General features: G+C 39.3%; 1 protein-coding gene across 1 annotated transcript in view; it reads left to right on the top strand.

Annotated features, from left to right (window-relative positions):
* The window catches only part of SH3KBP1 (SH3 domain containing kinase binding protein 1), a 281,799-nt gene that overhangs the window by 80,086 nt on the left and 185,002 nt on the right, over positions 1–16,711 (top strand). Inside the window, exon 3 of the mRNA XM_018554851.1 lies at positions 12,169–12,289. Within this exon, the coding sequence (XP_018410353.1) occupies positions 12,169–12,289 (121 nt within the window). The remainder of the gene's footprint in view (positions 1–12,168; positions 12,290–16,711) is intronic.

Below are 16,711 nucleotides of genomic sequence, written 5' to 3'. Positions count from 1 at the left end.
ACTGGTGTATTCCTACTTAAAATATAATGCATTGCTGGGACTTGTAGTCCTGCATAGTTGGAGCTATTCTGCATTGCTGTATAATCACCATACAGCAATGACGTTGTGCTGCCCGGCGGTGCCTGCAGCACATTCTGCGGGACCAGTAACAGCCTCTCCAGCCCCGCCGCACAGCTACCCGTACATGCTGCGAGTGGCTGTGTGGCAGGGAAGGAACAGCACGATCTCGGGGGGGGGGCCCTCCCAAGTGGCGGAACGCCAGGGCACGGTCGCTGTTGCGACCCTGGTAGTTCCGCCATTGTCCTCAGTAGAGTACAGTGGTGATAAAAGGATTTAGTAAAACCGGTGCGGGGGCACTGTTGAATAAATATATGGATTTACTGTCCAAGCTTTTTATTCTGGGAGATCCATTTGGTTGGCAGAGGTCAGTGATAATGGACTGGGACATCAGAGCATGTAATGTGGTATAGGTGTTTTCTGGGGAATAGGTCAGAGCATACGCCATGATGAGCAAACCACTTTGCTTTTTAAATGTGTTCATTGTTCAGATAAATTGGCCTTTTCTGGCTTTTTTAAACAACATACCACTTTGGCACCGAAAGCCTAAGACATATTAAACATTTATACACAATGTATTAAGGTGTTACACGGTAGTGTACTTAACAACAGGACTCCATCAATAACATAGATTCTGATACTTGTCACATCTAATATTTATACTATGCCTTTTTCTGCACAGTCTTGGCCAGTGAACAGATCTCTTTCTTCAGTGACCTTACACCACAGTTCTCTCCCATCTGAATGATCAGAAGCCTTTTATTTAAACAAGGGAAATGCCCCCAGCAATTATGGTTTTCAAGCTCTCTTCACATACTAACAGATGAAATTACACTATATGCATAGTTCTGTTACTACTATTCTAATTAAGACATCATTGCTTCTACCAGGACGTGTCGAAAACGTATTGTAAGGCTGCAATGATGAGTATCAGATTCCGACACTTAGCTTATTGCTTCAATCCTTTATTGATTAATACATGAAAATAGTGAAAACTTACTGATGTGTTTCAGCCACCCATGGCCTTAGCAGTAGCTATGACTAAGGCCATGGGTGGCTGAAACGCATCAGCAAGTTTTTATTATGAGTGCCGGAATCTGTTATGTATCTTTGGAGCTAGGTGGACAGAGCCTTTCCTGAGCACCAACGTTCACCTTCCTTCCATAATTCGCAGGCATAGGTAGAGTGGGTTTCTTCTGTATGCGTTGCTGATGCACTGTATGGCCTTATATATGCGAGCACCAAAAAAAAAAAACACTCAGCATGCATTCTAATAGTCTTCTACCACTTCCTACCACTCAGACAGCTGACTGGAAAGTCACTTAATTATCACCTATGTGTGTTATTTCCTCATTTTGTACATCATTAAAATATTGTATGGAAGAAAAAACAAGTGTGCTCAGAAGTGTTTTTACAATGGATTAACATCAGAAATCTAGCAGTTAATTAAACAAAAGCTAAAGCAATGGCAGCAGGTCACCTTTGTAACAAGAAGGCTTGACTTTATGATATTTTCCGTTTAACGTAATCTGCTATTCATTAGACACAGGAAATTATAAACTGCAAGTCTTCCGTCACCTGGAGATCAAAGACCTGTAGCCAGAAATCAGATATCTTTACTTACTCTTTTAAGCCTTTATGTATGTTCCCATGAGAGTTATTATTACTTTTTAAATGCCATAAGAACACTGCTATAAAACCGTGTTTTGAGTTTCATAATGATGACCATGCAAGTTCTGTAATGGTTAAATTAACGCTAGGGAGTTAAATCTTAAAAATGCATTCAAGTGCCTTAACTATTAACAAAAATGTAGTTTATTTGTGTGTCACTCAGCTGTAGATCCTCAAATCATCTCTGAATTAATGCTGACTCTGTCCTTCTTGCTGGAGGGTGACTATTTTTGATCCCCATGGTCTCCGTGTGTTGTAAAGTAGTCACTGCTCCAATCTCGCCCCTGTGATGGACTAAAATCTCAATACAAATTAGTAAACTAAACATGAGATTGTAGTCCATAACCGGAGCAAGCTTGGAGCATTGGCTACTTTACAACACACACAGGGACCATGGGGAACAAAAGTAGTCACCCTCCAGAAGGAAGGACAGTGTCAGCACCAATTCAGAGATGATTTGAGGATCTACAGCTGAGTGATACACAAATAAGATACATTTTTGTTAATAGTTAAGGTACTTAAATGCATTTTTAAGATTTAACTCCTGAGTTAGTGTCACTTTAATTCAGAATAATTGCAGTGTTTTCATAACCTTCTGTTTACCTTAATCATGCCTTCATTTTAAATGACGAATATTTTTTTTCTTCCACTATGGGGGCAAGAAGAGTATTGCCCCAATGCTGGACCATAAACCTATGTTTCATAATGATGAACATGCAAGTTCTGTAATGGTTAATTCAGAATTGCAGTATTTGCATTCCCTTTAATCATGCCTTCATTTTAAATGATGGACATTTATTTTCTGCCACTATGGGGCAAGACAAGTATTTCAGAAGGAGGTTTACATTTCACAAAAATCATTGTAGTGTTGCAGTTGCCATCTAAAAATACCTTTACTGGTTAGTTTATTAAGGAAAACTGCAGGTATTGCCACTGGAAGCCAATCAAATTCTTCCTTTTCAGAGATGCATTAGAGAAATGACAGGCAGAATCTGGAAAACATTGTGACTTCCCCTTGCTCCATTGTGATAAAGTACTTTTGTAGCAGCATTTATTTTTGTGTGGAAAAGAGCATATCACATTAGGCTGCGTTCACAAATCAACACACCAGGATAAAGATACTAATTTTAAAGAAAGTGACCGTTATTATTGGTGAATCCAATTTGAAATTTAAGCTGGCCATACACCTTAAGAATTTTCTTTTGAATTACTTGATTATTCCCCTCATCCATGCTAAAGAGCATGAATTGAGGAATCTCCCTTGGCTGTCAAAATACTTGACTAGTGACTGCAGCCAATCAGCTTTCTGTTCGGCCAACAATTTTCCACCTGGCTCCTTCAATAAAAGTTGGTTGAAAAGAATTTTCAGGCTAGGTGGTACCGACAGGGCCACCTACGGATCAAATTTCAGCTGACTCAGCATGAAGTGGCCAAAATTGAACTTGTAGCTGGCATAGCTAAAAATGATCCATATCCTTGAGTTAAGCAATTTTTAAATTGAGCCTGATGTCATCAAACTGTATAGTCCAAGTATCAATTATATAACCATTGTATTACTCAATCCTGCTGGTAATACAAGCATTAGTTAATGCAAGCATTGTTAAAGTACACTTACATTCTCTGGGGTTTTTTTTGCATATATCTACTGCTAGCAAGCAGTAGATATATGCAAAAACATTTTTAAAAATGAAAAAGTTACCAAATAGGTAATTACTTACCTCTGTCTCCGCCGCTCACTCTCGTCCGAAGATCTGAAGCTTCTCGAGCGGCCGTGAAGGATCATCGAGCGGGCTCATGCCCAGTAGAGATCTTCGGCGGAGGGAAGAGGAGAGACACAGTGGAGGTGAATGCACGCAGCTGGGAGTGTGCACGTCGGACCGACACTGGGACAGAAAGAGACAGGAGTCTGCGCAGGATCAGAAACCTGCACCAGAGCTGCAGGGATTGCTGAATATAAGTGGAAGGAAGAAGGTGATCGGATCAAGAGGCATCATTTAAGGTAAGTCCTAAAAGCAGCATGGGGGAGGGGGGGGGGTAACATTTGTGACTTTAATGTCACTTTTACTACTCTCTAAAATACATTGGATTCTACAAAGTTATTGGAGGTCAACTAGCACCCGGAGTGGGTAGTGCAACTAAATAATACCAAGCGCTTAGAAAAGCTTACTGCTCGCCTGTATGATAGACACACTGTTTATGGAGAGGTGGAGACCGTAGATGGAGTATATTAGTTCATCAGATGAAAGAACTAAATATCCTGATATTTACTGACAAATATTATTGTAAAACCTCATATATATACCCCTTAGACAAGAAGAAAATAGTTATAAAAGTTATTTATAAACTATATGAAGGAATTTTAAAGATGGGTTGAAGGTGTTTGTTTAATTTTTTTTTTTTTTATATGAATTGATTTTGACAATGTTATATTATATACTTGTGTAATTTAAAGGTAAATAAATACATAAATATATATATTTTTTTAAATACTACTCTGTAAAATACATTTATTTACATAGTATTTTCACGGATTTGAGTGCAAACAGGTGTTTTGTAGTCATGTTAATAGATGTATCGATGACTGAACCTGTATGGCTTGGGCCCCCTTAGGTCATCATCACATAACAGTGTGATTTCTAAATGGCGTTAACGGCCAACTTTTACAGTGAAGATCAATAAGCCTGTATGATCTTTTGCAGTCTAGACTTTATTAGGGAAGTGTCAAGGAACCCCCCAGTGAGGGATGGTATGCACTAAGCCATTGTGCTATGTAGAAATGCAGGGGTGCATTTGGTAGGCTATGGAAACACGCTGAGCACCTCCTGTTACTGTCTGTATCTACAGTATCCAAAAGATAAAATGCATGGGCTTCTGGCCAAATTACAAATGTTATAACCTATCATTAGTGAAAAGTATGTTCTAATGAATTCACACTTCTTTTGTTCATGTTGTTTTTTAATTTAAGTGATAGTTTAAAGCCTCTGATTTTCAGAAGTGCTTATTATCATGGGAGGAGATGCTGGTGCTTTATTAAAGTGCAGTCATTTGGAGAGGTGGAGTAAAATGTTCAGCACAATGATTAGATTGCCTGGTGCTCAGTAAGAAGTTCCTCACTGCAAATAATGTTTAGCTAATTAACAGTTTATATTTTAAATACCAGTGTCCTGATATAGCGCTTTCCAATAACCATATTTGACTCAAATGAATACCTACTCAAACAATATTTTTTTATTATCTTTCACGATCTCATCAGTGGGAGGAAAAGTGGCGCACAAAAAGTAGCCATGTAAATAACAAGAAATATTAAAACCAAAGGCAACTGTGCAGATAGTAATTTAAAGTCTTGCTCAATAAGGAGATCTTATTTTTAAAGCAGAAGTGATGGCTAATCTATATTACAAAATGTAACCCAGTCTTTACAAAAAAAAAATGAAAGGGAATGTATAGTTTTTTAAAACTTTTTTTTGGTCACGTAGATATAAAAACATTGCATATTAATAGTTTGTATTTCTTTAGGTAGTACAGCTCTCAGCTCCTTTTCATGGGTTACGGGCTCTGTGACTCAACCTGCAAATTACACACAAAAGGGGAATCAGTGATTATCTTTTATTGGAAGGCTGCATCCAGGCTTTCATTCAGACGAAGGGAGGTGAAAAAAAGGCAGACAGCTACTGCTATGCTCTCTCTTTAGCTAACTCATTGCGCTTTGGGAATTTTTTGTCAAGTATTACATGACATGTTATTTGTAAAACGAAGTTGTATACATGCAGTACAACAGATATACCAAAATGTAAATGTGCCGTGCTAATATATATGAACAGGGGAAAAATAGATACACAGTGTAACTTAAAAACGTACAATGTAAATATAAACCGAAACAAAGTGAGAAAAGTTATGTGTCACATAAAGTCCAAAACATAAAATTTCCCGCTACTGACCGGGCGGGAAGAAACCCAACACAGCAGTATTAACTCATCTTTTGATATAATGTTATACCTTAATCTCCACGGGGTCAGTTCAAAATTATATCTCCAATGCGTGAAGTCTTAGACAACACTCTCCTTAGGCTCCGATCGGTATATCATAAACAAAGAGAAGACTCCATAGTGTGCATCAATAGGCATAAAATAGGTACTTACTCACATGAGCACATGAGAAAAAAAAAACCATAAAATCTCCCGCTAGTGTCCATGTAGTGATGATGATGTTCAGGAAAAGTTATAAACACCTCCTTTTTTAGTGCATCAGAAAAGCAACCTCAACCAAGAACCCCCTTTGGAGTGCAGCTCACCTTAAAAGTAGACCTTAGAAGTAAGGTCTAAAAACACCAATCCCCTTTTATGACCGGGTGGGAAGAAACCCAACACAGCAGTATTAACTCATCTTTTGATATGATGTTATACCTCAATCTTCACAGGGCCAGTTCAAAATTATATCTCCAATTCGTGAAGTCTTAGATAACACTCTCCTTAGGCTATGATGGGTATATCATAATCAAAGAGAAGACACCATAGTGTGCATCAATAGGCATAAAATAGGTACCAACTCACATGAGCACATGAGGAAAAAAACGAATAGCCGGCTGCAGCCACTGGAACAGGGATCAGCGTGGTTCTCTTAGCAACATGACAGTCCGTGCAGCATACTCCAGGCTCCACTCGACGTACGTTGTGTCTCAGTGCGACTTTGTCAGGGGTGTTTCGTCAGTACAACAGATATAAAACATTAGTTTGAAAACATAATTATATCTCCAAAATACATTTAAGTATCCTAACTATGAACAAAAATGTATCTTATTTGTGTATCACTCAGCTGAAGATCCTCAAATCATCTCTGAATTCATGCTGACACTGTCCTTCCTTCTGGAGGGTGGCTACTTTTGTTCCCCATGGTCCCTGTGTGTGTTGATAGTAGCCACTGCTCCAAGCTCACTCCCGTCATAGACAATCTAATGTTTACTTTACTAATTTGCATTGAGTTTTTAGTACATCACAGGAGCGAGCTTGGAGTGGTAGCTACTTTACAACACACACATGGACCATGGGGAACAAAAGTAGCCACCCTCCAGAAGGAAGGACATTGTCATCATGAATTCAGAGATGATTTGAGGATCTACAGCTGAGTGATACACAAATAAGATACATCTTTGTTAATAGTTAAGGCACTTGAATGTATTTTTGAGATATAACTCCTAAATTTAGTGTCACTTTAAATTTCTGTGTCTCTGTTGAAGAGTTTTTCCTCTCTGTCTGGTGAAACCATTTTCAGCAGGACAGGAAGTTAGGGTAAATCTTTCTAAGTCCGAGGTAGCAGTAAAATCCTGTCAGCGGTTCTAAACCTTCCCTACTATATCAAAAATGAGAAAAAAAAGTTTTTTGGCTTGAAACACCCTTACCAGTCCTTACCCTTGTCGTTAGTCCTTAATACTATTACAAGTAGAATTGCAAACAAAATCTGAAGTCCCATCTTATTGACCGTAAGATTGATTGAACAATGCACAGCACACAACAACTCGTTTCAATCATTAAGGCGTGACACTTTGATTGGTTTGGGACACTAATCAATAGACCAAGCACAGCGCATGTGTGGTAGCTTTAGTGTTTGCATATCCATTGAAGGAAAATTGATTGTGATTATGATTGCTTGATGACCAATGAGTGCATGGCCTGCTTTAGGGAAAATACCTTGGCTACAACTTCCTGAGTAATTCAGCAAGGAGGACAGAATATCAGCAACTTTCTGAAATTGAGGTTTTTGGCATTTAAAAGCTTGTTAAAAGAAAATTCCGCCATTTGTACAAAAATAATAAATGCATATTCCTCATAAAAGAAAATAAATGGGCATGTACTGTTTTTTGCATAGGAGGCAGTAAAGAATTGCAACCATAATCAGTAGATTGTGGGTGTAATTCTCTGGCTCCTGCATGGACAGGTGTGGACGTGCAGTAACAGGAACAAAGAAAGTGTCAATAGACTACAAGTGTGGTGATGGCACCGCACTCATACGTGTTTACAAAAAATGAAAAAAAGGCCTCAGTCATGAAGGGGTTAAAACTACAAGTCCCTCTGCTGTGGTGGCTAATGCAACTTGTATTTTCTCCATTCACTGATCCTGTCAAAGTATCTGTGAATGGGTGACACGGCTGTATGGGCAGTCACGTGCAGCCACAACGATTTCAAACACCAGCAGCAGACTGCAGGGAGAAGAACGCCACAATTCAAGAGGGTGGGAGGGGGTCTGCCATCTGACCTTGTTTCAAGAAATACTCACCTACTCCTCAGTCCTGCAGCAGTGACCGTTCACCTCTCTCCCCCTCAACTGTGGCTGTGGTGTGTCCCTTGGTGTCCTCATGTCCAATTGATGTGCATTAGATGTGATCACATCATGGCTCCTCTGAACTCTGGAGCCCTGGGGAGAAGTGGCTGCTGGGACCGTTCTAACAGCCAGACAGGAGTAGCCCCACTGCAAGGGGTAATTCTTTAAACACCAGAATACATTTTTTTCCTAAAATCTGCTACTCACACACGTTTAAGACCGCTGCCCTTTATTTACTATTTACAATCTAATTCATCCTGGACAGTATAGCTTTCGGTATACTTCCAGTTCTGTGACTGAGAGCTGTGTATTGGTGGAAAAAAAATTATTGAATGTATACATTTATATTATACTGCAATAACAGGCGTGAGCAGTGGAGAAAGGTTCCTTTCAGAATATTCACTAAACAGCACATGACTTCAGCAGGGAGGGACAAACACATAGGAATATAGCAAGCTGGTAACCCAATACTACAATATGTTAGAGAAGTGCTGTAGTTACCCAACAGTGCCATCTGCTGAATAGGAGATATAAGCAAGGTTATTCATGAATGGTTTGCACCAGGATCCTGTTGTTTTAATAATTTTTTTTTGTCCATAGGTTCTTTTTCTTTAAACTGTGCACATGACATGTCATTTCCTATATTGAGAAATTGTAATTGCTGCTTACATAGATTGAACAAACATATCTATAGCATTCAGTTTTTTCTGTAATTTTGTGTGCCCATGCCTATGGTCCTAACCCTTCCCCACTGTATTCAATACCAGTGAAACATTTTAGCTGGAGTTCCACATTTAAGGAATGGTAAACATTGTAGTCCTGTAGCTTTGACCTTCAAAAACTGTTCAGCGCTGGAAGCACCCATACTTCTAGAAATTCTTAATAAGCCCCCAAAATTTACTTGCAATTTATGGGGAAGAGTCCAGTGTATCAGGGTTACAAAACCCACAGAACCATGTGAAGCAGGCAACATTTCAGAAGGTACTAACCCATGGTAAGTAGGTAGCAGCCTTTTTTGTTGTAATGTAGTAGCAATCTGAGCATAAAAACACTCGGCCATCCATTCTTGATCAGTTGCAGCCTGGTAGTTCTATGTTTCACCTTCCTTACCATGAAAGATTGTTACTCCAAAAAAATTGTCGTAAATTTCAGGTGCTACAAATGACATACAGATATATTGCAACATCTTAATAAAAAGTATTCTATTTATTTTATTATGCAAATCTCTAAAAACACATACAATTTAGGTAAGGAGAAGGGCATTCTGTTTCCCACAGAAATTATATTGTAATACAAATGCTTAGTGCTGTATAGACTTCCACATGAGGACTACACTCAATACCACACCATTCAGTGAAGTCATAATATTAGCTTTGGTAAGATGGTACAGCTGACATGTAGTGATGGAGTAGGGGTGGCGTTCAACGCGATTCGTTAGATCTGCTTTGTCAGGAACTATGGAAGATAATCTAGGTATTTAAGCCTGGCTCTGTGTAAGGACAGATGGATCACAAGGAGCCAGCCATATTTCCATCTGGGGGGGTGGGAATTTGGGGCAGGGGATAAAAGCAAGTGGGGGAACCAATTCATATATGTATATGACCAGCCACTTCTTAACTTCTTATATGAAATTGCATGCTTGCATCTTTTTAGGCTTGCACTGTATGCACCACTGTATATACAGTATTTCAAGATGTTTGAACCCAGGGATTTACTGCAGAATAAAATCATTTAAGCAATGGAGCAAGTAGCCAGGAACCTAGCCGACGCTAGTCATGTGTAAGTATAGTACAAAATGAGGACAGGTGATTCAGCCAAAGAAACCTGGGACAATGACAAAGCACGTTATCAGTAATGAAATCAAACCATCTGGTTTTAAGGCATGAATCACTAAGGTACAGTTATATGAAAATGCTAAAGACTCTTCTGCTTATTTCTCAAGTTTTATACTCCGCAGTGAAGATAATTATCCATATTAACTGAAAATGTCATATTAAATAGAATGAAAGCAGGCAAAGGCGTGGCGCAACAGCAAAATATCAGTCTGTGATTTGCACTAAACATTCGTTTAAGCCAGGCCATCAGCTTACAGCCCATCTGCTGCTTTCATTATTAAATAGAATTGAAATAACATACTGTAAAATGAATATTTATCCTGCTAATTCCCTTACCTATTTTTAGGGTTCATGCACACAGGCTGAGGGTCCTTATAATGTAAATTGGGTGTATTCCCCCCACTGGGAGCCACAGGTGTTCCATACAGCCACCCATATAAATCAATGGCTATACACAAGATGGGTATATGCCTGACTTACATAAACATGCGCATGGGTACGGATGTACAACCTCAAACTCAGATAGTCTGTGTAAATACATCTTAATTTACGTTATACGGCCCCAAGTGCCCATGTTTATAAACTCTAATACAGCATACATTTGGCAACCTTTATTTAATACTGAAATACCAGCTTTGGGTGGACTAACCCTAAGTACCGAAACTCTTACACTATATTGAAAAAGAGGTCACATCATAGTTTATAATTTTTATAAACATTATATGGTCATGTAATTTATTTGTTACCTCCACTGTCCCTACATTTTAATTTAGTATGTACACCCTCCTCATGAGCTTGGGTTCTCGGCTCTCAAAGTGGCATTGTCAATTTTTAAGATAGAGTTTTTAAACTTAAAGTGAACCTATGCCCAGGCTATGAACATTCAGTATTTACATATTTTTAACAAGCAGTTACCAGCTTAGCTTTAAACCAAGCCCTCCCGTGGCATCTGTAGCTGCAGACACTGTGGAACAATTCATCTTAAAAGTTCACAGCAGAAGCTCCCATCCCACAGTTTTTCGTCTGTGTTTATATTAAAGATTAGAAGACTGGAGGGGTTCTAGGAGCGGAAACAGGGTAAGAATTGACCTTTGCACTGAGGATGGATTTCTCCACTGTGATTCAGTTTTTTTAGAAAATAAAAATACTTAAATGCCTGTACCTGAGCCATGTGTTTTATTTTTAAACAAACTTGTCTTAAATAGTAGTCACTAAATGATTTTCATATTCAGGGACTTTGCAAACCCCCCCACTTCCCAGAAACCTTAAATCCCAGGATGCTCCATAATGAAAAATTTTCCCAGAGCATTCATGGTCATTGTGTAGCCGTAACCCTTCTTTCTGTTTGTTACTTCTTAGTGGGCAGTAAACCTTGGTCACAGCTGCCATTACAAAGCACCTCAGGGCAGGATACTGGGGTGCTCTGCAAAGGTACTGAATATACTTCATGGAGGTACCAGCTGCCCAGAAGAGCACGTTTAATACCATTGAACCTCCCCAAAGTTTGTTGTGTAAAGAGAAAGTGTTAACATGATTGTGTCTCTTGATTGGGAAGGAAAACACACATTTATTTCTTTTTTCATACGTTTATAAAAAGTATATAAGTATACATAGAGTTTGATGTTATTGCTTCCTGAAAAAGTACAGTGTGTCACAATTTGATTTCTGTGATAGTTTAGCACCATGGATGGTGTCACTCGTTTTCCCAGCAATGGTGGTGTCTTTTTGATGAATCACTCAGCAGTTGTATATATTAACCATTCAGTTTTTGGTGTTTTGCTCTAAGGTTTAAAGTATTTTAAAAACCAAGCTACCAGCAGTTTCTTGTGGTGGCTGGTGAACACTGCAGCTTGTCCTTTTAGACATAATGGGACACTATATACTGTGCCATCTGACCAGAGAGATTTTAGTCCAAGCACATTTTACTTGCATTAGGCATTTCAATCATTAATCGACGTCTGTCAACATCAAATGCTGTTTGGTGTTTCATGTTATCATAAGTATTACTTATTCATATAAAATGATAAATGTTCCTATATACACAGTGTGGTCCTATTATATTCTGTATATACATTTTGCAGTGTATATTTTCCATCAGTTTGAGATGATACGATGAATTGAAATCCACTCAGGTTTATGTCTCTTGTGACCCGTTGCCATTTTATTTTGACACTTACATAGACAGACTTTCCAGGGGAAGCACAGCAACATTTATGTGATATGACCTTTGTAAATTGAAAGCACACCGTATATATGTGACTTTATGCCATATTTTTTTTTTATTCTCCAGGAACTAAAGAAAGACATTAAAAAAGACCTTAGCAGTAAACCACCAGACAGGCCTAACCAGATCATATCTAATGGCAATGCCTTGCTGTCAAGTGAAGCAGTAGTCCGCGGATCTGGAAGAGGTAATTGATACACCACTCTCTTTGTGTACAGAGACACTGCATGTGCATTTCGCCTAGCTTTCTGTCATTGTGGGGGCTTTTATGAAAATGGCAAAATTGGGTAAATTCTTCACTCTAACAAATACTGTATTTGGCCTATTATTTACTTCATAAAATGCAGATTGGATCATAAAATACTTTGACGATTAAAAAAAGTACACAAAGCATGAAAATTGTTCAGTTTTTGGCCTGTGCAGATTTTACGTGTTCCTGATGTGTTCCTTGGGTTTACAAAATGTGTTATATTTACTTTGAGCTTTCTGCTTTGATGCTTTTGTTGCTTTGTGGTTCTTATTTTTCCAACTTATTTCAACCAAAAATTCCTATTTAGTAGATTTGACAGAGCAGTAAAGTGGTCTTTATAAACTACTAACAAGTGATGAGTAAATAACACAAAATCCTCTCTGCCATTAGAGGCTAAAATTCACCTTGTCAGGTCGATATCTTCTTGACTTGCAGTCCAATTAACACTTTTACAACTTCTTTTGGGAGAGAATCAAATTAATTTAAGATCGGTCAAGGTCACAGGGAGCAGCGAATGATGGGGTGTTTTTTTTGTTTGGCTTTCTGTAAGGTAATGGATCTAATATGCAAGTACATGACAGGAGAGGAGTGGAGAGGGTATGACAATGGGTATTATGTTTAGGAGAGGAGTGTGGAGGGTATAAAGGGGGCATTATGTGCAGGAGAGTAAAAGGTGATTATTAATCATTTTATAATTAGCAAAAATCACAACCAATATGGTCATAGCCATACAGGTGAATGGCACTGGTGAACTGTGCCCTATAATGCATTTGGTACCCATTTATAAAAGAGAGTAAATATAGCAGAAGCATGGGAGCCAAGCTAGATGTTTTTAGAGGTTAAAATCAGTGTCCAGGAAAATTGAAGTAGGTTATTCTAGAACCGTGGTAGCTAGCAAAGAGGGTGTTAGGCCCCATTCACACCTATGCGTATTGTAATATGCGCGTCTGTCGCGCGACCGTCACGCGGTTTTTTTACCGCGATTCGCTGTAAAAAAGTTGCGCGACCGTCGCGCGATTCCAAAGGCTACTTGGCAGTATCCAAATGGAAAACGCCCTACAAAACGGCCCAAAGTAGTCCCGGGACCTTTTCAGGCGTGGGCCGTTTTGTAGTGCGTTCAGGACGGGCGGAAATACGGACAGGTGGGAACGAGACCATTGACTGTAATGCTATTTATATTTCGGACCGTTTTGTAGAGCGTTCGTCGAGCGTAGAACGCGCTACAAAACGGTCAGGTGTGAATGGGGCCTTAGCAGCACCCAAGACTGAAGGTGGTGGGGAGAATACTGAAAGCGAAACTGTGGCGGCAGAGATAGTGCTGCTGACACAGGAAATGGAGCAGAGATTACCACTGGACCAGAGTCGGTGGAAATGAGAAAGATATTTGGCAAGGTTCACTAAAGAAATTAGGAGGATTCTCACACATGTGCTGGGCACTGAGGGATTATAACACCTGCTCTGGAGATGGGTGATGAGGGGTCAATGCACCTGCCTTGGGTACTGGCAGCTGCGAGATTATTGCACAAGTAGAAAATATAGAAACTGGGTGCTAAGGGATTTCACTGCTTATATGCTGGTGACAGGAAACGAAGGGGTAAATGCCCTCACCTTCACAATAACAATAAAAGTGATAAATGGTGTGAAAGACCAAAAAAAAAAAGAAAAGGAACAAGGAAATTTGCACAATGTGTTCACAAACACCTTTTGTGAAAAAAACCCAGTATTTTAAATTCAATGCCAGTCTTTATATCATAATAGTAATATGTAAATGAATACAGAGATTATTTGACTTGTGCTTTTATATCTGCTTGAAGTTCAGTTTTAAAAAGCAGTCTTAAGCTCTAGTCACATACCAGAATTTACATGATTGTGCCTTCTCTGTCCAGAATTAGATCTTGACACTGGAACAAAGATGGTTGAAAAGAAAAGCAGATAGAGCAGGGGCATATCCACCGCAAGGCCAAGAAGGTGTTTGCCTTGGGCGGCACTTTCCAGGGGGGCGGCGAAGAACGCAGCCCCCAAATCAGTAAGGCAAGCGGGGCCGCACAGAATCAGGCAGCCTCGACTGCATAATCAGGCAAATTAGTCGGCTGCTCGTGGGGCCTTGCAGCAGTCTAATTTGCCTAAAAGAGCTGCTTGGTGGAAGAGGAGGCGGGCTGGGGCAGCTGAGGGCTCCTCAGGGCTGAGTGTAGTCTTGCCTAGGGCAGCACGAAAACCTAAATACACAACTGAGATGACGGCTAGGCCAGCAGGGGTGTTGTGGTTTCTTTAAGAGGCAATACATACCTGTAGTTGTCACACACATCTCTTGACATGTATGCATTTGACAAGATATAACTGATGTTAGGTCCACTATAAGAGGTTCAAAAGACCATTCTCTTGTTTACTGATGAGGATTATTTCACAAGGTAGACCAGGTATTCAATAGCAAAGATTTGATCACAGTGAATTGCACTCGGTTTATTGGTGGTCACTTTCTGCACCATTTTACTTGTTCCAGTACATAGAGAAATGTTGGGTTTCCCTCCTCTTGTCAAACAAACTATTTCTCCACTATTGCCAACACCAGTGACTGTTTTCTGAAGCTGAAGCTGCAGGGAGCACAGACCTACTGATAGGTGTTATTACTAGTTGAGGCCGGTCTGCAATGTAATATCCTGGCGTCAGATGTACGAGTGTTGACTCTTTGTATAATCACTTTGATCCTTTTCTGATGCAAGCTTTCAAGGTGAGTATTTATGAAATTTTATATTAGTGGTTCAGTAGGATATTCATCTACCGTATATACTCGAGTATAAGCCGTCCCGAATATAAGCCGAGGTACCTAATTTTAGCCAAAAAAACTGGGAAAAAGTATTGACCCGAATATAAGCCGAGGGTGGGAAATGAGGCAGCTACTGGTAGATAGATACCATTAAAATACATTAATATTTATTTAAAAGAAAAATAACCTAGCTCTGTAAGTGGAAAAGGGGGTACAGGGCTACATATCATGTACTACGGATCATTTAACCCATTCATATTAGCAGAGGATAATTGTAAATCTATTGTTCAGTGCACTCTATATGTAGTATATAGTACATGTACATATAGAGTGCCTGCAACAATACATTTACAATGATCCTCTGCTAACATGAATGGGTTAAATGATCCATAGTACAGGGCTACATACAGATCATTTAATACATTCATGTTAGTATAATTGTAAATGTATTGTCTGCACTGTATTAGCAGTATATACTCTATATAGAGTATATACTGCTAATACAGTGCAGACAATACATTTACAATTATACTAACATGAATGTATTAAATGATCTGTATGTAGCCCTGTACTATGGATCATTTAACCCATTCATGTTAGCAGAGGATCATTGTAAATGTATTGTTGCAGGCACTCTATATGTACATGTACTATATACTACATATAGAGTGCACTGAACAATAGATTTACAATTATCCTCTGCTAATATGAATGGGTTAAATGATCCGTAGTACATGATATGTAGCCCTGTACCCCCTTTTCCACTTACAGAGCTAGGTTATTTTTCTTTTAAATAAATATTAATGTATTTTAATGGTATCTATCTACCAGTAGCTGCCTCATTTCCCACCCTCGGCTTATATTCGGGTCAATACTTTTTCCCAGTTTTTTTGGCTAAAATTAGGTACCTCGGCTTATATTCGGGACGGCTTATACTCGAGTATATACGGTAAATCTATGGCTAAGGTCATTTGTCACAGCTTAGTCTTCAGTGCAGTAAAGGGCTATAATTCTTAGGCTGTAATAATGTGATCAGGCAGGACTAGGAATGAGCAGAACACATAAGGATACATTAATGGATGTTTATTCTTGATTCACAGCCTTGGGAAGCCAAGTGGCATTTGTGAAACTGTTTACCATGGCGAAACATATGTCATTGAAGGACAGAGACTTCTGAGTCTCTGAAGCCGTGGCTGTTATTGTCATTTGTTAGAAATCTGGCTTTTAATTAGCTTACATCAGAATGTAGCGGTCATGTATACACATGACATGAGCCCTGCTGTGGTCTCAAAATGTTTCTAATAAAGGCAAACTCAGGTCTGAGACTGTGGCTTATAAATAAATCAAATTAAAAATTAAGAGGGTTATTCACAAAGCTGCCGAAGGCAGCCGTGTGAATAACCGACCCAAAGTGAAGTGAGCCGAACGCTGTTCAGCTATTCATTTCAGGCTTGTACGGCTATTGGTGAGTTACAGAAGGAGACCAGAATCACCTACACCTCTATGTCACATGGGGAGATTGATGTCTATTGGTGAGTTACAGAAGCAGACCAGAATCTCCTACACCTCTCCGTCACATGAGGAGATTGGTGTCT

The sequence above is a fragment of the Nanorana parkeri genome, unplaced genomic scaffold (genome assembly GCF_000935625.1).
Source record: "Nanorana parkeri isolate BGI_ZX_2015 unplaced genomic scaffold, ASM93562v1 scaffold175, whole genome shotgun sequence".
Taxonomy (NCBI): domain Eukaryota; kingdom Metazoa; phylum Chordata; class Amphibia; order Anura; family Dicroglossidae; genus Nanorana; species Nanorana parkeri.
Note: the sequence above shows the minus strand (reverse complement) of the source record. Positions and strands in the feature narration are given on the sequence as shown.